Source organism: Nansenia antarctica (assembly GCF_963989245.1).
Source record: "Nansenia antarctica genome assembly, chromosome: 4".
Taxonomy (NCBI): domain Eukaryota; kingdom Metazoa; phylum Chordata; class Actinopteri; order Argentiniformes; family Microstomatidae; genus Nansenia; species Nansenia antarctica.
This window is the reverse complement of record NC_137689.1, coordinates 26887508-26914703: the sequence shown is the minus strand read 5'-3', so window position 1 is coordinate 26914703 and position 27196 is coordinate 26887508. Positions and strand designations below refer to the sequence as shown.

At 42.9% G+C, this 27196-nt stretch overlaps 1 protein-coding gene across 1 annotated transcript in view; it reads left to right on the top strand.

Moving 5' to 3' along the window:
• The window catches only part of stard8 (StAR related lipid transfer domain containing 8), a gene marked incomplete at its 5' end in the record, with an annotated part of 36978 nt that extends 10615 nt beyond the window's left edge, over window positions 1-26363 (top strand). The window contains 13 exons of the mRNA XM_080530375.1: window positions 4909-4980; window positions 9651-9732; window positions 11358-11421; window positions 11884-13301; window positions 15215-15388; window positions 16017-16176; window positions 16795-16993; window positions 18695-18905; window positions 19609-19723; window positions 20350-20571; window positions 21315-21532; window positions 24164-24340; window positions 24809-26363. Of these exons, the coding sequence (XP_080386501.1) occupies window positions 4909-4980; window positions 9651-9732; window positions 11358-11421; window positions 11884-13301; window positions 15215-15388; window positions 16017-16176; window positions 16795-16993; window positions 18695-18905; window positions 19609-19723; window positions 20350-20571; window positions 21315-21532; window positions 24164-24340; window positions 24809-24926 (3230 nt within the window). The 3' untranslated portion in view covers window positions 24927-26363. The remainder of the gene's footprint in view (window positions 1-4908; window positions 4981-9650; window positions 9733-11357; window positions 11422-11883; window positions 13302-15214; window positions 15389-16016; window positions 16177-16794; window positions 16994-18694; window positions 18906-19608; window positions 19724-20349; window positions 20572-21314; window positions 21533-24163; window positions 24341-24808) is intronic.
• Window positions 26364-27196: the final 833 nt, after the last annotated feature.

The window sequence follows — 27196 nt, the reverse complement described above, 5'->3', positions numbered from 1 at the left end:
GTCATACGACTTGCACCCGTACACCCGTACGGAATATCAAATACAAACATTTGATCATGCAAAAAAAAGGAAGCTAAAATGCTGCACTTCATTGGCTATGTCTTCTAAGTCGTGTACAAGTGTGGTTATTGAGATAGTATTTAGCCATGACTTACAGACGTATCATACTGATATGTACATTTAGATTTTGGATATTTAGTAGATGCTTTTATCCAGTGACTGTACGTCATCATTTTCAACACACACTCCTGTATCGCCGACCACGCAATACCAAAAACGATATGGAAACTTCCCTGTAGGTTTCGTATCTTCGCCGTCTCAGCTCTCGAATTCTGCAGAGTCATGTGGTAGCTAGGTGCAAACGATATCAAATCAGCAAACGATATCAAATCAGTCATAAAACTCAGGGCTTGTCCACACCAATACATTTTTCGTATATAAAAATATTACCGTCCACACGAGCATGTTTATAAAAATATCTGTATCCACATGCATACGCATGAACGCAATATAAACGCTGTCATTGAGCATTCCACACCAGTAGTCGGCGATATCATTTTAACCCCATATCCCCGCTGGCCAATCAGACACCAGGAAAACAAAGCTACTACTGGTTCTTCCGCGTTACCGGGAAATACAACATTTCTCCCACGTAAGCAACATGCCGCCTCGGGGAAAGGAGACGTTTATTTGGACAGACAGTGAAGTCGAAGTATTCTTGAGCATCACTCTTGAGTACAAAGTACAGAAAACCTATGAAAGCATAGTTACTGGCGCCAGGATATGACGTTGGAGGGAACAGCAAACAGCTGCAGTGCGCACGATATGCGCATGATGACGTGACTAATACAAAAAACTCTGGCTGTGTTCGGAATGGTATACTAGCATACTGCATACTAGCATACTCAATGAGTATATACTGCATACTGCCTACTAAATTCATAATAAGTATGCGAAAACCAGCCGACCGTTTACACAGTATGCATACTGCCTCCCAGTTTACCAAAATAACCCGTTTATATATCTGATCTGACGATTTTTTGCGTCTTCTGTTCGCTAGCTGCGTTCGTAAATTCACCCTGGAAATCTGATCAGCACTCATGGAATGCCTCTTGTCCAATCAAATTACCTGGTCCCTTTATGACGTTGCACCCAGTGTGCGCTCCGGCGCTCTCAGAGCGATTTCCCGAACGCAGTCAACGCACCCTGCGTTTACATACCTTCACTTACGGAGTTGGACAGAAACATTGTAAGTTGTAAAATGATTTGGGGGGCCAATATCTTTAACTAGCTCAAGTAACTAGTTTACTATATTGTTGTCTTAGCAGTTGGTAAAAGAACATGATTGCATTTTGGGGATCTAGAATGCCAAAAGTGTCCATCGTAACTGACTTCAATTATCCCGGAAGTAATTGCTCACATACTAAATCTCTTGCATACTCAAATCTCGCATACTGTACAGTGTGAACGCACTACATACTCAAAATCTACGTCATATCTAGTATGAGTAGTATGCTAGTATGCTATTCCGAACACAGCCTCTGTCTATCTCGTCCCCACGTCTAAAATATACGGCGAATATACAGCGTTTTTAAGTCTTCACTGTGGAGTTTATTTATTTATTTATTTTTGTTCGTTTTCAGGGGCAAACATTTGTTTGCGTGTGGACGAACCCCCCAAACCGTATATAAAAATCCACGTTTATCAAAAAAACGTATAGGTGTGGACAGGGCTTCAGTAGGATATGCCTGGTCAAACCTCTCCTGGTCAAATCAAGCATAGCAAGTCAAATAAAAACAGCTTTTTTCCCCTTGCCCTTTAATTCAAGGTCCTCCATGACCTCTTCTGTGGTGAACATTTGATTCTTTAAACACATCGATTGAAGGTTCGGATGCCTGCAAGCAAAAATAATTCCAGTCAGTAACACCATCTTAGTTTAAACACGATTCAAGTTTCAATGGCTTTCTAAAGTGAGATTTTGCAGAAATGTAGCAGCAGCACTCGTGCTTTGTAAACATCTGACACTCATTTCAATTGCACAACTTCAATCATCAGTGTTGAAATATAACCATTGAATGGCATCCAAGTGTTATACAGTATTTCTTCTTCTTTTGGCTGTTAAGACTTCTACGATACTATTTGAAGGCACTGGCTTGTCAAAGTCTGCCCTTGTGGGGCAGTTTTGAAGATGTTAAGAGTATCTCTCAGCTGTTGTGGAGTTCTGGTGTCAAGGTTCAGAGGACAACTTCAAGACTCAGCATGAGGGAAGGACGAGAGTCCAACAGACGGCTGAAGTGAACCTTGTAGAGAACCAGATGGTGGCTTCGGTCAGGATGCTGCACTTGCCCCAAGGCAAATTTGTTTGAAGTTCCAACAGCCTTCCAGCTGCTTCTTTGGTTGATTACAGACCAGCGACAGTAGATCATCGGCAATGAGAGCAGGATATGGAATATCCTTGTACTATTATTGCATGGAAGGAGCTCTCTACATACCAACGTGAGATACGGCATCAATATACAGTCAGTTTACATTGTACATTTTAAGAGTACTTTTTGAACATACTTAATTTAATATATGGAGTTGTTTTTTATTACTATTATATATATATAAACATCTGTCATTATAGTTGATTGTGTGTTCTTTGATTTTGAGCTTTCCGTAGGAAAAGAGTCATGTTGGTCATCAACCTCATTTGTTAACGTTAAAGGAGCATGTAACTGTTCATTCGTTTTAACGAGCGGTTTGCCCTGATTTATGTGTCCTATGAGTAATACCGTAGTCATAGCTCATACAACAGGGTTTTCTTGGAGCCGGTTTTGCTGTAGGGCAGGGCACTCAAGTTGGGGTGGGGGTGGAAGGGGGGGTCTGCATGGGAAGGAAGCGTTGCTTCCCCGGGGATCACCAGTTCACAGCTCATTTAGCAAGGGTTCGTGCTGCTCAGAGGCTCCTCACAGTCATCTCAATCACGATACAGGTTTTTACTGATTTTGGTTTACAATTCCATTTATGGATGTTGTGTTCTGTATAAATAAATTGACTGCAGTTGAGCAGTTGTTTCAGATACAGTACATGTCTTTTTTTGTGCCATGTGAAAGTATGGTTATGAGGCGGGCCTCTTTCACGAATTTCCTATTTGGGGTTTCAGAGTGAAGTGGCTGTGCGTTACGTGGAGAAGAGCACAGTAGGACTCTCATGGTGCTGGAGAACACAGACCTCCAGTTATGATATCCAGTCAGAGCTCAGGGAGCGAGGGAGTTAAGGAATGTCGTAAGTAGGAGGAGTCCCACAGAGAGGAAAAGAAGGGGCCGATTTAGAAATGAGTCAGACCTATAGTACAGTAAACTCATGCAAGTTTTTTATTTTTTATTTTTTTAAGCGGTCTTAGGGTTTGGCCACGCATTTACCTGTCAGACACACACAGACACACTCTTCTGTTCATCGAGAGGTCAAGTCACTCATTCTACTAATTATCACTAACCAAAGCCAATGAATTTGACTGTCTTGTACTTGTACAGTGTGATTACACGGCGTTGTAACCACAACATTTTCAGTTTTAAGCATGTTCAGATATTACGATAGGTTGTGTTTTTGGAACCTTCTTCAAAGTTTTGTGTTTGGACCTAAATATGTCTTCTTTACTGAAGCTAATGTGTTTGCCACATAACGTTTCTTACCCTGACCCATTCTGATGAGCTTGGTGAGGCAGCAGTGATGTTGGCGCTTCAGAATATCCCAACTATCCCAGTTGAGGTTTTCCAGACCATGTTTAGATTCTATGAATGCATTTTATGCTTGTCAGGCCAGTGTCATGCCCCACCAGTGACTGCACTGTTAATAGTAAATGGACTGCACTTATATAGCGCCTTTATCCAAAGCGCTTTACAACGGCCTCTCATTCACCCATTCACACACACATTCACACATCAATGGAGGCAAGCTACCATGCAAGGCGCCAGTCCGCTCACTGGGAGCAATTTGGGGTTCAGTGTCTTGCCCAAGGACACTTCGACATGTGGCCAGCCGGGGCTCGAACTGCCGATCTGCCAACCTTGCGATCATTAGACGGCGGCTCTACCTCCTGCACCACAGCCGCCCCACGGCGGTCAAGTCAGGTCCATGCTAAACCAACATTACAGTTTCAAGTTTTATTGTTACATCACATTACACAAGCGTAAGAGAGTAACATTTTTAGTCTTCAGTTCCTGACATTGCAGCACAAGAAAATAAGCCAATAGGCAAGAGAAGTCAAGATAAAATAAAGTGACAATAGTACAAGACATAAGTGAGACAATTGAGACAGGTGACAAGTTGTGGGAGACAATAAGACAGGATACAATTAGTAGTACAAATAGTCAAATAAAAGAACAGTATAATAGTACAAGGAGAATGTCATTATTGCACTCGGTGGCATTGGGTGTAAGAGGTAGTATTGAGTAAAGTGACTGTGTGCTTAAGGTTACAGATACGTAACAGATATGTTTTGTGCGTTCATTGATGTCTTTCATGTTGTCCTCACCTCACCATTGCCTGCCCTCAGACTCTGGATAAGGTACTGTAGAATGTAACATGGGGATAGAGAACATGTATGAACAGTAAATGAATAATGTACTCCAACTCTACTTTAGGCTCTAAGCTCGGAACAGTTTGGTTCGTATGCGAGTACATTCAGCACATCGGTATGAGTTGAGGTGTCTCTATATAGCTCTAATACATTGACTGGAAAGCAGAATAGAATTGAGTCAATTCAAAATGTAATGGAAGTGTGTGTTCCACTGTCACATGATCATGACCCTCAACAGAAGCAGCTCTGTAAACCTTTATGATGCTGGAATCACATGTCCTATAGGTTATGACTGAATACTGCATGTATTGGTGTCATCATTATGTTCCTTCTTTCCTTTCTTTCAGAACTGGAGGCTAAAGAAGCTTGTAATTGGCTACGGGCGGCTGGATTTCCGCAATATGCACAGCTCTATGAAGGTAATGAATATGCACAGCTCTATGAAGGTAATGAATATGCACAGCTCTATGAAGGTAATGAATATGCACAGCTCTATGAAGGTATTGAATATGCACAGCTCTATGAAGGTAATGAATATGCACAGCTCTATGAAGGTAATGAATATGCACAGCTCTATGAAGGTAATGAATATGCACAGCTCTATGAAGGTAATGAATATGCACAGCTCTATGAAGGTAGTGAATATGCACAGCTCTATGAAGGTAATGAATATGCACAGCTCTATGAAGGTAATGAATATGCACAGCTCTATGAAGGTAATGAATATGCACAGCTCTATGAAGGTAATGAATATGCACAGCTCTATGAAGGTAGTGAATATGCACAGCTCTATGAAGGTAATGAATATGCACAGCTCTATGAAGGTAATGAATATGCACAGCTCTATGAAGGTAATGAATATGCACAGCTCTATGAAGGTAATGAATATGCACAGCTCTAAGAAGGTATTGAATAGATCTCACTATACAGTACTTATATACAGTGGGGTGCAAACATTTTGGGCACCCCAGGTTTAAATGTCTGTTACAATTAATCTCCAAGTGATTGAAAGCAAACCTGAACGCTAAATGCTACAAAGTTAAATATGACACCTTTCTGCAAGTTTTAAGGTTTCTTTTTCTTTTTTTTCTTTTTTTTTTAAATGATAAAAAAGTAAAAGGGCCCTGTGCAAAGGTTTGGGAACCCTTTTGGATTCTTCTTTGTTACCTTTTGAGAAGATGATTACTTAGGCCCAGACCAAGGTGATTTACTCGTTATGACATGAGTCAGGTGAATATAATTCCAGGGTTGAACTATATACTACATATCGTGACATTAGAATTATAAGGTTCTATCTCAATTTTTGTCAAAATTGAGTTTTTTACATAATCTGATCCATTAGGTGTTTATTAATGCCTGTGTGGTGTTATTTTTAAAATGTTTACATTTTTGAGTTTGTAATTAATAAAATACAAAGGTTCCATCTCACAAAACATAATGGAATGTAAAAACTTTGACGCTCAATATCTCTGAACTACCCTAAACGGAGATAGAACCTTATAATTCTAAGCTCACGATATATATAGCTTAACTTTCAGCTTCACGCTGTTAAGCTATATATACATATATGTATATATATATATATATATATATATATATATATATATGTATACAAAATGAATAGCCCACTCGGGTACAGTGACTTGTCTGGTTACAAGAATCAGTGTGTTCAGTCAGCTCCTACAGTAGTACAGTCAAACGCCTAACTAGGTAGGCTATTTATGTGTCTCTTCGACTAGCACTGGATCAGAAAACAGGCTGATTTAACTCCAGTGTGGAAGATAATTTCATTGTATTACGCACTCTAATTATTCTTGTCTGAATTGCTCTCCCTCAAGTTGTTGATTACCCCTACAGTAATAATTATACTGTACAAAAAATGTGAAGCCGAAAGTTAAGCTGACAAGTAAATCATAAACCAAATTACTGGCAAATTTGAAAAGGGAAAATTACATGTAAAGGGAAATTACAGTTACCAGCCACATGAATGTAGTGGAAGAAAAAGAGTGAAAGTTTTACTGGCACACTTTGGCACTCTGAAATGTTGATTAGAGCCAAAAACATGTTTGTTAAGCATCCACACTTTTGGTTATCACCTGTTCAGGCCTTCAGGTTAGAGTCAACTCTAACACTCAGTGTTCAGCCAATGAGAGGGCAGGACCATCACCTTCTGGTTTCGCCTCTCAGAAGGGAAGTAGAGAGAAACAAAGGCTGGAAATGGGAAGCCTCTGGAATGTTGTGGGACAAACATTGTTTTGTTGCCTTTTTTAATCCCTGTACACACAATAGCTACTACACCCTGTGTGTAGCATATACATGGTTCAGTTCTATCTCTATTTAGTGTTTATTTAATTTCTTTAGTCAAACAACCAGTGTTGTGTACATGGGCTACTTTTGGGGATCAGCCAACAGCATGCACGTGTCTGATCATGACGGATTAGGCTTTCAAGTTGATCAGACACGTGAAAGTACGGAAGAGTATTAGGGCCACGAACTGAGTTTTTTTTTTCTCCCGAAAGGGGGGGGGGGGGGGTTATATTCTGAGTTTAGAGTCAGAATTTCTGAGAAAAAAGTCAGAATTTCTGAGATAAAAAGTCTGAATTTCTGAGATTAAAGTCAGAATTTCTGAGATAAAAAGTCAGAATTTCTGAGATTAAAGTCTGAATTTATTAGAAAAAGTCAGTTTAGTGTTTATTGGTATTACTCAGATTTAAATGAGGTAATAGCCTTTGTGCAGGAGGAACTATCGGGAAGTGGCCAAATGCAAGTCTATCGATGGATGCATCTTCGTGCCATTCGAATGGGATTCGTGGTGCAACAACGAAACGTTGTTTCGAAACTACAGATTATCTAATTAATTGATCCTCAAGGTGTGGAACTGCGACAGGCACATCGTCTGCGGCGATGGCAGCACTCTAACCCTGAGGTCCTAATGCACTCTGGCATATGGACTCTTACGACAAACTGAAGCCGTATGGAATCAATAGGGATCAATGGTTGCATCGATGGCTATAGTCGTTATGTGGTATTGATGCGTACACTACAAACAACGACCCGAAAGTCATAGCTGGATATTATATTCAAAGCATTGTGTTGGAGGATGTCCAGAGAGGCTGCGAACTGATAGGGGCACAGAACATGGGTCAATTAATTTGATAATCTGTCGTATCACATCTTGTTGCACCACGAATCCCATTCGAATGGCACAAAGATGCATCCAACGATAGCCTTGCATTTAGCCACTTCCTGATAGTTCCTTCTGCACAAAGGCTATTACCTCATTTAAATCTGAGTGATTTCTTCTTTTGTAGCCTAAAGACCCAGTTCGCGACAACGTCGCTTCAAAGTACGAATACTTATAATAAAACTGCGACACTTTAAATAAATGTGCAATAACACTATTGTGCAATATGACAACCCTAGTCGTCTATCTGTACAGTATAGTACAGTGGATAGTGTACATAGCCTTTATTTATGTAAACCAGCTCCTTCCCTTCTTGTGATTTTTTTAAAAGTTTTTTTTTTTCTTTCCTAAAACCAGGGGAGCCACCCCTCCTAAATTTCGTTGTTTGGTACCTGTACTGTAGCAATGACAATAAAGACCATTCATTCATTCATTCATTCAATAAGGTGATTTTGTGTCAATAGACAAATAATGTCCTTAATACTAAAGTCAATTCCAAAGTATAACTTGATAAGAGCATTCATTTTAACCAGTAGGACTTTTTATCTCAGAAATTCTGACTTTAATCTCAGAAATTCTGACTTTTTATCTCAGAAATTCAGACTTTTATCTCAGAAATTCTGACTTTAATCTCAGAAATTCGGACTTTAAACTCAGAATATAACCCCCCCCCTTTCAGGGGGAAAAAAAAACTCAAGTTGGTGGCCCTAATACTCTTCCGTATGAAAGCTTGTTAATTAATTCATTAATTAATTTAATAAACCACATTCTATACAACTACTGTAGGCATTGCCAGGGATGTATCACATCTCTAGGCTCTGTGAACATGTTCTGTTGGCATGGATACTGCTTTGGTCTCTGGCAAAGGCAGCATTTGAGATCAAAGAGGGATTTTTAAAAACCCCAATCAAGTCAGTCCACAATTTGAATCGCAAAAAAAAAGATCAAAAGTTGACATATTGAGGTTTTTTTTATATCAAAGAGAGTAACTTCCCTTTAATATATGCCATTTATCGTATACAGTGGCTATCAAATGGCAACACACCCCTTCACCTTTTCCACATTTTGTTGTGTTATAGACTCAATTTAAAATTGATTAAATAAAAAAAAGCAATTGTCAATACAATTGTCATCAATTGTCACAATACCCCAGAATGACAAAGTGAAAACTAGTTTTTAGAAATGCCTGCAAATGTATTACAACTGAAACACAGAAATGCCTCATATGCATAAGTCTTCACACCCTTTGTTATTACACTCTTAAAATGAGCTAAAAAGCAAAAATGTCATCATCAAATCACTCAATAAGTTGAATTGAGTTCATCTTAATGCAAGGATAATAGTAAATATAATAAATGTAATTTTGGAATCAATATCTTTGTTTTTATAGGGTCTCTGATTTGCATAGGAATCAATTACACACTGTGTAGATTAGGATGTCACTACCAACACAGCACATTTTATAATTTTCTCTTGATCCTGACAAACTCCCCAGTCCCTGCCAGTGACAAATGTACACATTTGATGCAGCTACCACTATTCTTCACACGAGAGATGGTGCAGAAACTGCATTGCATGTGCTTGATTTGCACTAAACACAATTATAGATATGAGATAGATTATTTTTCCATTAATGGATTATTTTGGGCCACTTTGGATATAGATCTATTTTGTAGAGTGACTGAGATGATGTTGTCCCATCGACTGTGCTTTTTACTCTCCACCATTCAACTTTGTAGATGTTTGCAAGTCTCTCCAGGCCTCAGGGTCACATTCCTGAGCAGTTTTGTTCCTCTCCATTTGCTCAATTTGTAATGACAACCTGACAACCAAGCCACTGTACTTCTAACTGTCAGTTCATATACAGTAGCCTACATGAACATCTCCACTTCTTTTACTCTACAGCGGCACTGTTTCCGTTAGACATCTCCTCTGTGAAAAAAGATCACGAATTTCTGGATCAGGATTCATTGAAGTCGCTATGCAGGTAAGCGGACATTAACAACCTTAGCAACCTTAGCAGACATTAACATTTGAATTAGCAACATTAACACTTCTATGTCCACCAGAGCTGTTGCCTGTGAATTGAATGTTCATTTCTCTACCATAAGCTGTCTCCAAAGTCGTTTCCAATTCCAATTCCAATTCTCGGAAACGCCTTTGGAGACGGCTTATGGTAGAGAACATTCAATGAACATTCAATTGACGGGCAACAGCTCTGGTGGATATTCCTGCCAATTGCACGCTCCCTCAAAACTTGCGACGTATGTGGCATTGTGCTGTGTGATAAAACTGCACATTTTAGAGTGGCCTTTTATTGGGACCAGCCTGAGGCACATCTGTGCAATAACCCTGCTATCTAATCAGCATCTGGATATGCCACACCTTGTGTACATAGAAAAAGTCTGAGGTCTTTGATGTCAACTCGTTGCGTTGTCCCTGTCTCATGATAACACCAATCAAGCCAGAATACAAATCGGAGTTCTGGTGCTGAAATGTACTCTGATGTAAAAACAGAACGGTCTGGGCTTGAGGCCAGCATGTCTACATATTCTTGCTCTAAATTTAACTATACGCCATATATGTGACACGGTCTGGTCATTTACACGACTGACGCATTTGGATCCATCATTGAATTCCAACTTTGGGGGTATATGAGGTTGGCAGTCACATGAGATGTCTCTATGAAGTCACCATGAAGTCGTCGCTCTTCATATTATGTGACAGCAGCTGGTGAAACCGGGAACAAGTCGGCAGTCGATCAAATGTTCCGACTTTTATTCTGAAAAAATGTCAACATTGTTCAACTAACACAGCTTGTTTTGTGAGCCTGCTAACAATGTAAAGTAGTGTTCTAGTTAACTAGGTAACAATGTAAAGTAGTGTTCTAGTTAACTAGGTAACAATGTAAAGTAGTGTTCTAGTTAACTAGGTAACAATGTAAAGTAGTGTTCTAGTTAACTAGGTAACAATGTAAAGTAGTGTTCTAGTTAACTAGGTAGTAGTGGGGATTAGAGGTCTGCAAGCCAGACGGGTCCCGACGCCATGAACAGATAAGGCCCAGGTAGGGCTCGGGCCGGGGTGAATGCTTAGCTCGTCGGTTAGGGTAGGGTAGGGTAGGGTAGGGCTGGGCCTGAATGCCACGGGCTTGGGCCCAGCTTGTGCCGAGATTTCCCTCTCTCACTGTTCTCCCTCCCTCTTCGCTACCACACCGTTCCCCAACCCTCTTCCATCTCTCACCATTCTCCAACCCTTGTCTCTCTCTCATCGCTCACCCTCTTCCCTCTGTCACCATCCTCCAACTATCTTCCCTTCCCTGTTTTCTCCTACTTATTGACTTATTGTTTGTCTACTTCTTATCACTGTCAAAGCCTACCAGCAAGGTTTTTTATTTTTTTTACTGCATATTTTATTAAGATCTTAATCTGAGATATCTTAATCTAGGAGATAAAGTGATTATTTTATTCCAATATTGGTAGAGATGAGCCATATATTAGGTTGGATAATTGATGATGCAATGACTGCTGCTTTTGGTCCTGGAGCTTATGTTAATATGTCTTTGGAGGTTTCATGACCCCTCTTTGACCCCTGACCCCTCTTCTGTCCATGTAGGAGGCTGTCTACTCTAAACAGGTGTGCCTCTATGAGGCTGGAGGTCCATTTCCAGCACAAACAGGTGGGTCAACCTGTACATATGAACTGCCGGTCTTAGTTTATGGAGTGTCAGGCGCTGGTTTTCCACAGAGGATATTACTATCCTTGCTTTTTACTTAAATCCCCTATTTTCACCCTTAATTTCATCATGCCTAATAGTCTTGTTGTATTGCCATTGTCCTTGCTCAAGATGATCAAGTCATCCAAAGGACTTGCCAAATATTTTTCGTTTGATGATTTTAAATACAATATTGACCATGGAGTGCACATGCTTTTAACACTTTGTCATTAGGAAGCTAAGTTCTTTGAAGTGTTTTATACACTTTGCACAGTTCTCTACTAAGCAATTCATATGCTATATTACATACTGTGTCTTGTGTATCTGCCTTCTTGGCCAGGGCTCACTTGTGACTTATTCGGTTTAAAGGATAAAACATTTATGAATAAATAAATAAATCAATAACTGTGTTCTCTAATAATCCAGAGTGAGGACTCTGAGGAGGAAGACCTATGTGCCATCAGCGATCGCTGGGCGTTCCAGAGAGAGAGTAAGACGTGGTCCCGTCTGCGGACCCTCTCGCCGCACATCTCCCCGAGTGTGGAGGTCCTCTCCTCCGCCATGCTGCCGGCCATGAGGACGTCAGCCAGCAGCGAGAGCATCCTCAGCGACTTCAGCAACCTGGAGGTCACCTCCGCCCACAGCAGCAGCAGCCTGAGTGTGGAGGAGAGCTCCAGGGGCACCAGCAACACCTCCAGCAGGGGAACCCTCCCCACCTCCTCCTCCGCTCAGGTCACCACAGCAGAACCCTTCTCCCTCACCACCCCCCACAGGTCTCACCCTTCCAGCGAATCCAGCGAATCCAGCTCCTCGGGCAAGGAGGAACAACCCTTGTCTCCCAAAGAGCAGGTGATTTCCGTCGGCAGAGAAAAGACAAAGAGGTGTTCCAAGACCTTCCTGAGGAAAATCGAGTCGTTCAAGAGAAAGGATAAAGAGAGGGAAGCGGCTAAAATGCCGGACGGCCAAAGTGGGACTGCACAGCAGCAGCAGCGGCGGCTCTCTCTAACCCCCTCCAGCTTACACTGTACTCCCAACGAAAGCCTCCCTGGATTGAAAAACCATATAGCAGAAAATAAGGTCCATTATAGCAAAAAGGCCCATACGATCTGCCGTACGACCGCCCGGAGGGCCCCGGTAGAGGAGAGAAGTAAGGCAAAGACCAGCTGGCTTTATCTGGAGGACTATGAGATGGGGTGGATGGGGGCCAAGCAGGAGAGCCGGAGGAGCAGTAATAGAAACGGCCTAGAAGGTTGCCTGGTTCATCTGCCAACAGACCACATGCCAGGAACCTTTCCCAAATCCATTTCCATCGAGAGCCTGAGCCCAGCCTCCGCCTCCCAGGAGCTGAGCGGATGGCAGATGGAGGACGCCGACCTCTCCTTAGGGAGTAGCAGCGAGTCCCAGGACTTCTCCTCCTCCATGTTCCCCAGAAGGAGGAACTCCTGCAACTCCACAGGGAGCATCTACGACAACGTCCCCGCCGAGGCGAGCGGCAGTTCGGACGAGCTCTTCGGCTGCAGCGGAGAGACGGTCTTCGAGCACCTGGATGACATCCTCCAACACGTCCATGGCCTCCAGCAGAACATAGACCAGTGGTCCAAGAAGGTGTGTCAGGAGATCAGTGACAGACGTGAGGAGGAGCAGGAGGAGGAGGAGGACACGCAGGAAACCGGAGAAACAACGTTTTCCTCCAGCCTCCATTTTGAGGAGCAGTCCATGTCGGATGTAGGGACGACGGCCAGTGACTACGACAGCACAGGGAACTCCTTGAACGAGGCGGAGGATGTTGAAACGAGAGAGAGGAGGGACTCGGGAGTGGGCGCTTCCTTAACCAGGCCCAGCAGGTATATGTATATATATACAGTTCCCTCCATCAGTATGGGAAAGTGGAATCATTTAGCTCTATCGTCCAACAGTTGGGATTTAAAATACTATGAGGTTTAAAAATAGATTTTCAGCTTTAATTCGATAAAGAAATAAAGCACTCATGTTTAGTATTTTGTATATAAGTCACCTGTTGACCACACCAGATGCTGAGTATATTCTCAGGTGATGCTCTGTCAGGCCTGTACTGCAGCCTTCTTCAGTTGTTGAGGCTCAGTTTTGAGGTATTTTTGCCTTAAGTTCCCTCATCAGCCAATTAAATGCATGTTGAATTAGATTTCAATCGGTCGATTCACTAGGCTTCCACTTCCAGGCCCTGAAAAACTCCCTAGTTGCTATGGCAGTATGTTGGGGGATGTCTTGCTGTATGATGAATGCGATCCTATGCGATTGGAAGTATTTACTCGTACTTTAGCAGACAAGATGTTTCTGTACACTTCAGAATTCATTCTGCTGCTGCTGTCAGCAGTTACATTATCAATGATGTGGGCGGCTGTGGCGCAGGAGGTAGAGTTGCCGTCTAATGATCACAAGGTTGGCAGATCAGCGGTTCAAGCCCCGGCTGGCCACATGTTGAAATGTCCTTGGGCAAGACACTGAACCCCAAAATAGCTCCCAGTGAGCGGGCCAGCGCCTTGCATGGCAGCTTGCCGTGAATGTGTGTGTGAATGGGTGAATGAGAGGCACTTTGGAGCTTTGGAGCAGCAAAAAAGGCGCTATACAAGTGCAGTCCATTTACCAAGACAAGTGAGACAGTTCCAGTGGCAGCCATACACGCCCAAGGGATTTTGGGTGTCTATCTGTTAGGTACTTTTTTAGAAAATGTTAATAACCGACCATCCGGTTTCTGTTGCTAACTAGCGGTTTACCCCTCACAGTGTAGCGCCTGTAGTTCTGGTAGTACTTTGGAGTTGTTCTTAATTATGGTGAGCATTCTTCCATCAACCACTATAGAAGTCTTGCATGGAGCAAGACTACTAGGTCGTTTGCAATTGCTGATCTTACAAGTGTTTTTCCGTCTTTTGGATGATGTTCCAAATGATTGTAGTTGGCAAACCTAAGGTTATGGATATCTCTACAATAGTTTCTTTTTCTGATTTCTCAGCCCCAATAATGGCTTCCTTGACTTGCAGTGACAACTCTTTAGTCTTCATGTTGACTGACACCAATAGCAGGCTCCGAAAGAAAATGTAAAGGCTAATCAATACTAGACATTGACAGATCTTTTATGCCTGCACAAATGATGTGACAGACACAACTGATTTGCCAGAAACGCACGTCAAGCCAATCCCATTACTGTTGATTCCCAGAAATTGAGGGACTACTTTGTTGTAATTTCAAAACTGTGAAACCAATCTGAAAGAAAACATTCAATTGAAGCTGAGAATCTCTACTTAAACCTCATGATTTTCTAACTGTTTAAAAGACAAAATGAGATGAAAGAAGACAAAATGCTTCCTCTTTCCAGTACTTATTGCGGACACTGTATATGTACTGTGCAGTATATTAGCCAATTGTAGTGTAAATGTCTTACTGTATTTGTGTGATTATTATTGTTTTCTTGTATCCTTCTATCTATAAAAAAACATTGATAGATTAAGAAGATACTCTGTTGTAAAGTTTGATAACATAAATTACATGAATAATTCAGACATTTTGCTTGAGGCTGTATTGTTTATTCTGCCGAGGCTTCTTGATATTTCACCAAATCGATAGCTGCCAAGCTGACAGAGTATTATAGTCAAACACATTGATGGATTAAATCATCGGTGGTGTATCATAACTGCACCCTATAGCACAGTAACTATATCGATCCAAACATTCGCCCTTTATTCATCCAGTTCTCCTCCTCCTCCTCTGTCCTTTCCTCTAGGAAGCTGAGGTGGCATAGTTTCCAGAACTCTCACAGACCCAGCCTGACGTCAGCCTCTCAGGAGATCAACCGCCAGTCGGCCGCTCAGCTGAACCTGCTCCAGAAGTTCTCAATGCTCAGGCTGACTGCCATCATGGAGAAGTACTGTGAGCCCAACAAACTGGGCTGGAGCTGGTAGGTAGCCCTTAGAGACACTTGATTACAATTCACACCACAAGTACACGTCTGTGCTTTTGATTGGCATAGGAATTTGTCCAGAGCAAGTGTTATATTTATTGGTCAGGACAATGTTCTTTTGATTGAGATTTTTTTTATTTTTTTTATGTTTTTACAATTCATCATTTCCTAGAACAACCATGGCTGAGCGAAATTGCACATCTAATGGATTTTGATGGAACATAAAAAAACATAATGCATAATAAAGGAGGCTGTCAACGAAGTAGAATTTGTCTCTTCCGGGAATTTGTCTATTCCGGGCTTCCTCACGTGTCTGACTCATTCTGGAATGAATCATTTATTTACACAAAGAAGCTATTCTCAGCCATCAGTCGACTCGTACCTCACCAAAAGTTTTTATTCCTGAACCAAAAAAAGATATTTTCTACGTAGCTTAGTGATTTACCTTTACACCCACACATCATAGACATTATGCATTAGACTCATTTAATCTGACATGCTGTAGTCAGATAATATAATCAGAAGTCAGAAGTGGTAGTAGTAGAAGTAGTCAGAAGATATAATTGATCAATGCTATATACGGTAAATGAATATAAAACATTGAGTTTTTCCTCTGTTTTGACAGGTCTATTCCTAAGTTCATGAAGAGGAGTAAGGTCCCTGACTACAGAGACAAGCAGGTTTTCGGTGTCCCACCGATCGTCAACGTCCAGAGGAGTGGGCAGCCACTGCCACAGAGCATCCAGCAGGCCATGCGATACCTCCGCAGCCAATGTCTCGGACAGGTAGCAACACCTTACCACTTTCATTTGAATGATTCCTTTATTTAAGTATCATTGAGATGTACATTTTCTAGTTTCAAGTTTCATGTTTATTGTTTATTGTTGTTTATTGTTACACAAGTGTAAGAGAGTAAAATTCTTAGGCTTCGGTTCCTGACATTGCAGCATAAGACAATAAGGCAATAGGCATATTTCAAAATAATTTAAAAAGTGGCAGTAGTACAGGACTGAGGACATGTGTGACAAATTAGCAGTATCTTACAATTTGTAGACAATAAGGCACTAGCCATAATTCGACTGTGACTGTGACTGTGAGCTTAAGTTTAGAATGACTCACCAAATATCCAAAAGTCTATATCCATAGTCAGCCTTATAGTCAAGAAGGCAGCGTACAAGTAACGGCTCTATCTCGCTTAGTTACCATAGTAAATACTGAACGTTTTGAACACTGACCACTGTCTGTTTTCAGCTGTTTCTATTTGTATGTAACAAAACGTGTATACTGTACCAAACGTAGTGATGTCATGTGCTTGAGGTATCAGGTAACAAACCAAATATGTTAGGAATGTCATGCCCAGTACACCAACGACGCTGTTCTTCCTCTCCTCTCTCCTTGTCTAGGTTGGCATCTTCCGGAAGTCCGGGGTGAAGTCTCGGATCCACACCCTACGGCAGCTGAATGAAAATTCCCCGGACCATGTGAGCTACCAGGGCCAATCAGCGTACGACGTGGCCGACCTGCTGAAACAGTACTTCAGAGACTTGCCCGAGCCCGTCCTCACCACCAAGCTCACAGAGACCTTCCTGCAGATCTACCAGTGTGAGTGGCTCCAGTGTTAAATGGACTGACTTATACATAGTGCCTTATTCCAAAGCACTTTACGACGGCCTCTCATTCACCCGTTCACACACACATTCACACACCAATGGCGGCAAGCTGCCATGCAAGGCACCGGCCCGCTCACTGGGAGAAATTTGGGGTTAAGTGTCATGCCCAAGGACACTTTGACATGTGGCCAGCTGGGGCTTGAACCGCTGATCTGCCAACCTTGTGATCATTAGACGCCGGCTCTACCTCCTGCGCCACAGCCGCCACAATACACCCTTTCAGATTCAGATTCTGATTCAGACAACTGTATTGATCCCACTGGGGGCAATTGATTTGTAGCTTGACTCCCCATTCAGACACAAACAACATACAACAGTACAATGTCATGTCAAGCACAGTTGCGGTAGTTGTGTAAAAAAATCTATTAAAAACATCTGAAAAATAAAATAAAAAACTACTTGAATACTTTCCTACAGATAGGCTGTGTATCCCTGTGCATAATTCTTCAAATTGCCTCTTGGCATAAAATATATCAATGTAAATCACACACTGGTAGTGTCCTCTGAGGCGTCATTCATCTTATTGAGAGGTACTGTATTATAATGATGTGTGTTTCCTCTAGCTCTGATGCGACACTGTCATTTCATGAGAGGGCTTGAAATATGCTCGGTGCAGCGTACGACTTAATTAAAACCTGTTACGGCATCACTTGTCCCAGTTTTGAGAGGATCCACTTACTCTCCATCATTGTTGACCTCAGCAAATATCCCAAAGTCTATATCCATACAAACATACCTGTCATTATGTCCAGACCCCTGACCTGAGAGCCAGAACTAATCTTTAAGAGGCAATTAAAGACCCATCTGTTTAGACAGGCCGGCAGTCACCTTTAGCCTTCTTATTGTTCCTGTTTATGTTCTGTTTATGTTGTCCCCTTTTTGTTTTTAATCATTGGAATGGAATGGAATGGAATGGAATGGAATGGACTTTATTTGTCATTGCTACAGTACAGGTACCAAACAACGAAATTTAGGAGGGGTGGCTCCCCTGGTGTTTAGGAAAGGAAAAAGAAAACACATTTTAGAAAGAGCATAGATGCATAAAATCACAAGAAGGTAAGGAGCTGGTTTACATCAATAAAGGCTATGTACACAATCCACTGTACTATACTGCACAGATAGTCAACTAGGGTTGTCATATTGCACAAAAAGTATTTTTTCACATTATTTTAAAGTGTCACAGTTTGCAGGCTTGAAAATGTACATGTTTGTGCCTCAGCACTAGCTGCCATACAATCCGTCCGGACTGTCCTGGGCCCAGAACTTAGGCCTTTTCTGTGTTCAGGGCCTTGACGGCCCTGTGGTAGAAGCTGTTCTTCAGTCTGTTTGTCTTTGCGGCCGGGGTCCTGTACCTCCTGTTCGAGGGCAGCTTGACAAAGTGTTCGTGCCCAGGGTGGGTCGGGTCCTTGGAGATCTTGGAGGCCCTCCTGAGACAGCGTGTTTTGTACAGCTCCTCCAGAGAGGGGAGTGACATTGATGTCAGTGAATCAGCAGTGTTAGGAGTTATCCTAGGCAGATATCTCAATTTGGCCAAAATATGACTTTGGCCGAAATAGGAATTATGCTATGAGCCTAACGATCTGTCAGCTCCATTCAAAGTGTCTTATTTGGGATTCCATCCTGACCCCCCCAGGTGTTCCAAAGGACCAGCGTCTCCAGGCGGCCCAGGCGGCGGTCATCCTGCTGCCCGACGAGAACCGCGAGGTCCTGCAGACGCTGCTCTACTTCCTCAGTGACATCGCCTCGGCCGAGGAGAACCAGATGACTGCTGGGAACCTGGCGGTGTGTCTGGCCCCTTCCATCCTCCACCTCAACGTCTCCAAGAAGGAGGGCACTTCCCCCAGGTAGGCCAGAAGTTGTACGTTGTACGGATCTGTTTTCGGCATTCGCTTGCTCTTACAGCGCCGTGTGAAACCATGTGACCTTCCTAAGCTATTAGCGGTCAGTTCCCCGAAAGCTTTGTTTGTAGCTTAAGTGAAGTTGATTTCTCACGGCAAGCCAGACGTAAATCCAGAGAGAGTTCCAACTGTAAAACGGACTGTTTTGCAGGTCAATCTTTTGTGCGTGAATGAAAGAAATGAGCTAAAGAAAGACCTTCGCCTGGTCTAGGAGAGGAGAGGGAATAAAGGACTGCTTTAGCTACGAAGCTTTGTGGAAAGGCCATTTGTTCTGGGTGATTGTGGACGAGGCCCAGAATTCCCTCTGGTGTACTCTCTTCTACCCGCCTTCGCCGCCGCCCCCCCCCCCCCCCCTGCTACCATGTCTCGTGTTAAACTGTTTCCTCTCTGTTCCTCCATTCTATGACGAGAGCAAGATGGCCGCGCCTATGTTCGGCAGCTTAGTCGCCTTGGCTCTCCCTTCTGTTTGTCACTCTATGGATTTATCGTGAAACACAGAGACCCAAACCAAGCTGTGACTGACAGTGTTGGGATTTTGACTGTTTACATTTGACTGTTTCTCATTTCTCCATGCTACTCAAACTGTATTAGGGTTGATGTCAAAGTTGGAGAGGATGATTGTGTGATGTTGTGTGTTTCACCCTTTCAGACTGATTAGCAGAAGAGGAGCAGGGAGCAAACCGGACCACAAGGACCTGAGTGAGAACATGGCTGCGACTCAAGGCCTCAGTCACATGATTGTGGAGTGCAAGAAACTATTCCAGGTAAAATATCTTAAGTACATGCATAAAGTACTTGAGATAAATAATATCGAATGATATGTATGATGGGGTATTTGGAATCATGCTAGCGATATGGGTAGCTCCGCCTGAGACCTCGAGGTTGTCTAGGGGTTGATTTTTGGGTCTTATACTGTGTCTCCTAAGACATCTACTCCCCTTGTACTGTTTCTCCAGTGTCTATAAAAAAATTAAAATAAAATATTTTTACTTTTTTCTTCTATCACGACGACTGCCTATGGCCCCTGGCCTGAGCTAGATTACTCTTCCTGCTACAACTGGTGAATTGATGATTCACTTGCTTAGTCAAATGTATCGATTGTAAGTCGCTTTGGAATAAGGCGTCTGCTAAATGCCAAAAATGTAAATGTAAATGTAAAATGTCTTCTAGACAGGTATACAGGTGTTTTCAGATGTTCATTTCTGAAAGCAATTCCCTAAACGTTTCTTAAAGCTCATAGGGTGAATGTGTAAAAAATGTGATGACATCTGTATCGCTTGATCTATCGTCACAGTGGAATAAGATAAATATGTCTGTCTCCCACTCGATATGTGTCTCTGTAATTTAGTCTAAAAATAAATGTATTGCACCCTCTTATTTGGCGCAACAGATCCCACATGAGATGATGCTGCAGTCGCGGAACTCCTATGTAGCAGCAGACGCACAGCCGCTCCCCCTCCACGCTCTGGGGCTGAACTTGAAAGGCGAGCCTGTGGATTATCGGGCCTACCTGGACGACAACATCCAGTGTCTACTGAAGGAACCCACGGAGAAGAGCAAAGGATGGCACAGTGCCCCAGGCCCGGAGAGCACAGAGCTATCCTACAAGAAGGTTCAAATGCTCCTAAATGTTTTATTAATTTTGCCATTAAGCATTTACAATTACGAATTACAGGGACATTCCCCCTGGAGTAACTGAGGGCTAAGTGCCTTACTCAAGGGCACACTAGTAGTGGTGTGGTTTCAGGCAGGATTTGAACTCACAACCTTCCGATCACAAGTCCATCTCACTATCCACTAGACCACCACTACTAATAATATGCTAAAACATTTAGCATATTAGCATATTATCCCCTCACTATTTCTTCTGGTATGTAAGATAGATAAATAGATGGATTGATGGATGGATAGATAGATGGATAGATAGCCTGTATTGTCCACGTACTGTGGTTGACATTCGCCTTGTTCTGGTCAGCACCAACAACTAAAAACATGCCACAAAACAAACACGTCAATCACAAATGTTCAAAAGCTAACCATTCCAGCCTATTTTGCCTATTTTGGCAATATTTAATGTTGCAGAAAATTGTGGAGCTTTATTGTAGTAACTCCGTTTAGGGTAGTTCAGAGATATTGAGCTTCAAAGTTTTTACATTCCATTATGTTTTGTGAGATGGAACCTTTGTATTTTATTAATTACTAACTAAAAAATGTCAACATTTAAAAAATAACACCACACAGGCATTAATAAACACCTAATGGATCAGATTATGTAAAAAACACAATTTTTACCAAAAATGGAGATAGAACCTTATAATTCTAACGTCACGTATACTCACGGTCCGATCTCTGCAGGTGGGGGACGGACACCCCATCCGCCTTTGGAAGGTCACCGCGGAGGTGGAGGCCTCGCCTCAGACGGTTCTGCACAGGATCCTACGCGAGCGGCACTTGTGGGACGACGACCTCCTCCACAGCCGCGTGATCGAGGCCTTGGAGAACAACACCGAGGTCTTCCACTACGTGACGGACAGTATGGCCCCCCATCCTCGCAGGGACTTTGTCGTGTTGAGGTACGAGCAGCACTGATGTTTTAACTGGCCCAATCTGCACTAGCCTCAGGGTTTCTGTCCAATCCAAGGCCCTCGTTGGGACAGTGAGAGGCGGCGAGCTAAGAGCTGTGACAGTTATAATAATTATAATTATAATAATAATAATAGACTATATTATTTAGATAATAGTTAGACTTATATAGCGCTTTTCTAGACACTCAAAGACGCTTTACAAACTGAAAAGATCGAGTAGTAATAATAAAAAGAAACCCAAAATAAATAAAATAAAGTATAGGGGCCTAATTAAGGTAGTGCTGGGGACACATGGGAAGGGGAGGGGGAGAGGGTTAACTGGTGAAGGCGAGCTTGAAGAGGTGGGGTTATGATGACTGCTATTTCCCCTGTGGGGGGGGATTGTCAATGTGTTTACCAAGTTCATCGGAAGATTTCTATCGGTTTATTGAATCGATGTTTCGGGACAGTAGTAAATGGTAAATGGACTGCACTTATATATTATTTTTTGCTGCTCCAAAGCGCTTTACAAGAGCCTCTCATTCACCCATTCACACACAGATTCACACACCAATGGCGGCAAGCTGCCATGCAAGGTGCCGGCCGGCCCGCTCACTGGGAGCAACTTTGGGGTACAGTGTCTTGCTCAAGGACACTTCGACATGTGGCCAGCCGGGGCTTGAACCGCCGATCTGCCAACCTTGTGATCATTAGACGGTGACTCTACCTCCTGCGCCACAGCCGCCCCAAGTAATGAAGTAGTGTTAAATGTTGGCTATTGCGTATTGTCAGCTCTGAACTGCTCTGTCGCTTGTACAGTATCACTATTGTGCTTAAGAAAGTAGAAAAACACAGTACTAGTATAGTCATCTGTGAAAGAAAGTGCAAATCTATGTCCATCTATGGACACTGGGTCAATTGGACCCGCTAGGTCTGTGTGCACCAACTCTAGAGCATGTTTGGCCCTTCTATCAGGCTTCCTGTTGAAGCTCTGTACAAACTTTCCCCGAGTACACACTTCACAGTTCAGGTTAGACTTATACATTTTTCCCTTAATTGACATGCCATCAACAACATTCTGGAGTTTCTGAACATCCTCAAAATTACAATGTCCTAGAATTTCATGCCATGTCTTTAGATCAAAACAGCTCTTACTTTGATCACATTGGTCATCCACTGTGGGCAAATAATATAGCCTATTATGCTCATGGATGTGAAATGCAGTACCGTCTCTGTGCTGTAGGACGTCTTCTCCTGTTCTGAAGATCACAGTTGCCCCAGTATCTGTGGCTGCTCTCACAGAGAAGATATCCTGGGGGAATGAGGGGATGTACAGCGCCCCTCGCAGTGTTGTAGTCAGTCGCCTCCCTCGGCTGTCCATCAAGCACACCTCCGCATCTCCTCTGCGCTCTGCGACCCCTTTGCTCCTCGTGCCATCCGCCAGCTCCACGCAGTGCGTCTCGGCCTGGAAACCGTCATCGAACACCTTGAACCTGGCCAGGTCGGTGATAATATGTGCAGTCGCACCGGTGTCCACCATCAGGCCCCTCGTAACACTGCGTCCTGGCTTGTCTTTAGCCAGAAACGCGTATGTGTTGTCATGACCACTCACTTGCTCGGACACCCCTCGCGCATCGTCCTGGTCCGGTCTCCTTTTGCAGGCGGCTCCTTGATGTGTGGAGCTCCTACAGTGGTTACACCACACCTTGCGTCGACAGGTCCTTTTGATATGTCCCTTTTGGCCACATTTGTAGCACACAATGTCTGTTCACTGTGCGCTCTGGCTACGTGCGCTTTGGGCATTCTGGGCACCCCGGTCAGACAGGGCTTGGGCTCGCATAACATTGTCCTCCGACGCCGTTCGCGCTGTGCGCGCGAAAGATAACCGCTCCGCCACTAATGTGAAAAATCCTGGAGGAAACACTGCAGTTATTGCCCTTTCTGCACAAATTATATAGTCGGTCACTGTTTCACTGTTAGACTTTTGCAGTGTGGTCAACTCTGTATAGAGACTTATAACCCTTGGCTTCCCTGAACCCGCATAATAATTTCGCAATATCTCTAGGGCTTTTCGTCCGTCATCTGGTGTGTCTCGCATTACGAGCGACAAACTTTTGTCATCTACAAACTGAATGAGCTCTGCGTAAATCTCTGCATTTTTCTCCTCATCTTCTCTCAACTCCTGAGCCGATGCTGTTAAGGGAAGGTCTGTTTTGAGAGTGTCTTTCAGTTTCTGTAGCCGGAGATGGCCCATGAACTTTGTTTCCCACAGTTCGTACCTTTCCTCATCTCCGTCAAGCACTAGTCGAGACCAACGCAAACTTCTTTCCGATTGTCTCACCATGGTAGCACTCTGGGCCCATAACCTGTTAAATGTTGGCGTATTGGCTAAAACCATAACAATCGGACTACACACTGTGAACGGAGGAATCATACGCTGTCAGACAGGATTCATGTTATCAAGGAAGCAACTTTTATTGTGGGAATGGTCACAGGATCAGCTGGCTCAATCATTCATGTCACACAACTGGTGTCAATCAATCAATTATGCCCCACTCACACTGGGATAGGGATGACTGGAGAGCACACTCATGTCAACAAGTAGTAATGACCCTGATTGTTTTGCTTTCCTGTCTGCAGGAGGTGGTGTAACGACCTTCCTCGCGGGCAGTGTCTGTTGGTGTCGTCCTCGGTGGACCACGACAACGTTCACCTGGAAGCCGGCCTTCGGGCGGTGCTGCTCACCTCACGCTTCCTGATCGAGCCTTCCGGGTCGGGCCGATCTCGGCTCACACACTACTGCAGAGCCGACCTCAGGTACCCCATGCATACTACTTGTATATCACTGGACTAACTTACTACCGTACTCTATTGAGTTATGTTGCATTTGATATCATCGTAGCTTGCACAGGGTTTTTGCACTATTGAAGCCACTGCAAAACCATCACTTTATTAGTTTATTACTTATTTTACTTGCTAGGTTACTTATTATTGAGTGTGTGGGTTTCGTATTTGAATGCTGCAATGTCAATGTTGAGGAACCTATGTTTACTCTTGTGTACTTGTACAGTACAGTGATTCTGATCCTGATTCTGATTTCATTTCATTTTGTCAAGTACATGTTAATGTTGACTCATTCGAGTCAAGGCGATTACTTCTAAATGACAAACATGTTACTTCTAAATGGCATGGCATGGTGCTTTGAACCAGAATGTCTTTTAAACTCTCAAATGAAATGTTGCCAAATGTTATTCACGATATCTTCCATGCTTTTGTCATCTCCAGGGGCAGATCACCTGAGTGGTACAACAAGGTTTTTGGCCTTCTCTGTGCCGTGGAGGTTGCAAAGATCCGAGGCTCCTTCCCCATGCTTATACCTCGAGGAACTGAAACCAAGCTCTGAGACGGACCAGACCAGAGACACACAGGAGTGTACTCTCCGAGGCTTCAGAAGGACTCAAATTAGGAGGCAAATCATGTGTGGTGTCATGTTGTATCTGGTAGGCAGTCTGCAGTGTCATCATCATCATCATCATCATCATCATCATCATCCGCCTGAGATGGACACCTTCATGAAGAGCCGACTGAGGAGACGGTCGCTCGATTGTGTCGATCTAAATCCACGTTTGCATTAACTGATCCATACTCATTCGAAACCCCTCCTGAAGTTCAGAGCATTCATCAATGATCGTTAGCGATAAAAAACTTTAGTCATCAGAAATGTATCCTCAGGAAAAGAAGAGGTCATTATCAGGACTTGTTTTAATAGCTTTACTTACGTTACTTACATGTCATTTACCATTTTAATGCTGCTGTTGAATGAGCAAGACTTAAGCCTGGTACACACATAAAGATAATCTGGCCCGATTTCGGCCCGATTTCCCCCCTTCCGACCAAGGACAGCAAACGCCCTATTATCGGATGGCTCTCAAGATTATCCTACAAGATTATCCTGTGGTGTGAGGTGTGTTAAGAGTCAATTTCTCCCGACAATCTGCTCGGAAAATGGTCGGGGCCGACGATCGTAAATATTAAATGTGTTCAATATTTACGATTAAAAGTCCTCTTGTGTCTGGGTGACTCCCGAGTCCGATTGTGACGTGGAATGGAATGTAGCCAATCAAGAAGCGAGCTGACTGACGCGTCTTCTTCTTTTTGTTCTTCGCCACTTTATTTGCCCTGTCGCACATGGCTGCCTCTACAGGTCAGTCAGGGTACTACTACCCTGATCACGCTGGATTTCTGGCTTGGGGAACGAGACTCCAGACTGTGGGAGGACAGATCTTTATGCATGTGGTCGTATATCGGAGCACACCACACACAATACGATCAAAACTGTTCAATCCATGATTTTTTATCTTCATGTGTGGGGTGTCTCTCTCAGATAAAAAAAAATCTGTTAAGATTTAGAAAATCTTTATGTGTGTACCAGGCGTAAGGCTGGCCAAAGTGCCATGGAATGTTTTCGAGGTGCAACCCGCTTTTCACAATAACTCAGGAGAATCTCTAGAGCAACCGTCAATGTCGTACTGTAATGTTATGCAATTTTTTCTCATGCTAAATTCACAGAGATAATATATATTTTCCTATTGTGAAAAACTTGGAGAATGGCACCTTACTGTTACAGTATCTCGTCCCCAATATTGCCATGATATTTCAATATCTAACTTAGATGTTTTGGGGCTAAAGGCTTGTTTACTGAGGCACCTTAGCGGGTCATGTTCGCTAGTCTGTAAACGCTGTGCTTCTTCAGCCTTTCGCTTAGGCTGTTCATTTGACTAGTCTTGCCAGGCCAGGCGTGTTATCTTTTTTTGCAAGTCTGGCATGCGAGATTCACCTTTGCCGCTTAAACAGTTTCCTAACACTTCTTTATCACCATCACCATATCGTGAGCTTAGAATTATAAGGTTCTATCTCCATTTAGGGTAGTTCAGAGATATTGAGCGTCAAAGTTTTTACATTCCATGATGTTTTGTTGAGATGGAACCTTTGTATTTTATGAATGAATAACTCAAAAATGTCATACATGTCAACATTTTAAAAATAATACCACACAGGCATTAATAAACACCTAATGGATCAGATTATGTAAGAAACTACATTTTGACAAAAATGGAGATAGAATATTATAATTCTAACGTCACGACATCCTGCATGTTAAGTGTTTATTAAATGGTTAACTCTCATTAGCTACTGCTGAGACTAAAGGCCAATGCACACAGCGTGTGATTTTTGTTGCACGACAACATTCGATTGCAATGCACACGGTGTGCGATGCAATTTTGTTGCACCGCAAAATTCCATTTTCAACTCACACCATTGAAGTCTATGAGAAAATCATAAAAAATCTCATCCCAATGCACACGGCGTGCGAGATTTTGTTGCACCACAACATTCCATTCTCAATTGTTACTTTATTGTTACGTAGTCGGACCAGGCAGGCTGATTACAATAGGCTCTACCAATATGGCTTGCCTTGCTTCCACAATTTCTACAAGATACAACTGGACATATTGTGATAAAATATGTGGGTCCCCTGATTTAGGGGTATTGGTAAAATGTCAGGAGAGGGAGCGCACAAAACACACAGCCAGAAAGGTGTATTATAAAAGCCACTTTATTATTATGGGCGTTGATCAGGCAGACATAGATTCGGAGGACGGAGACAGTCAT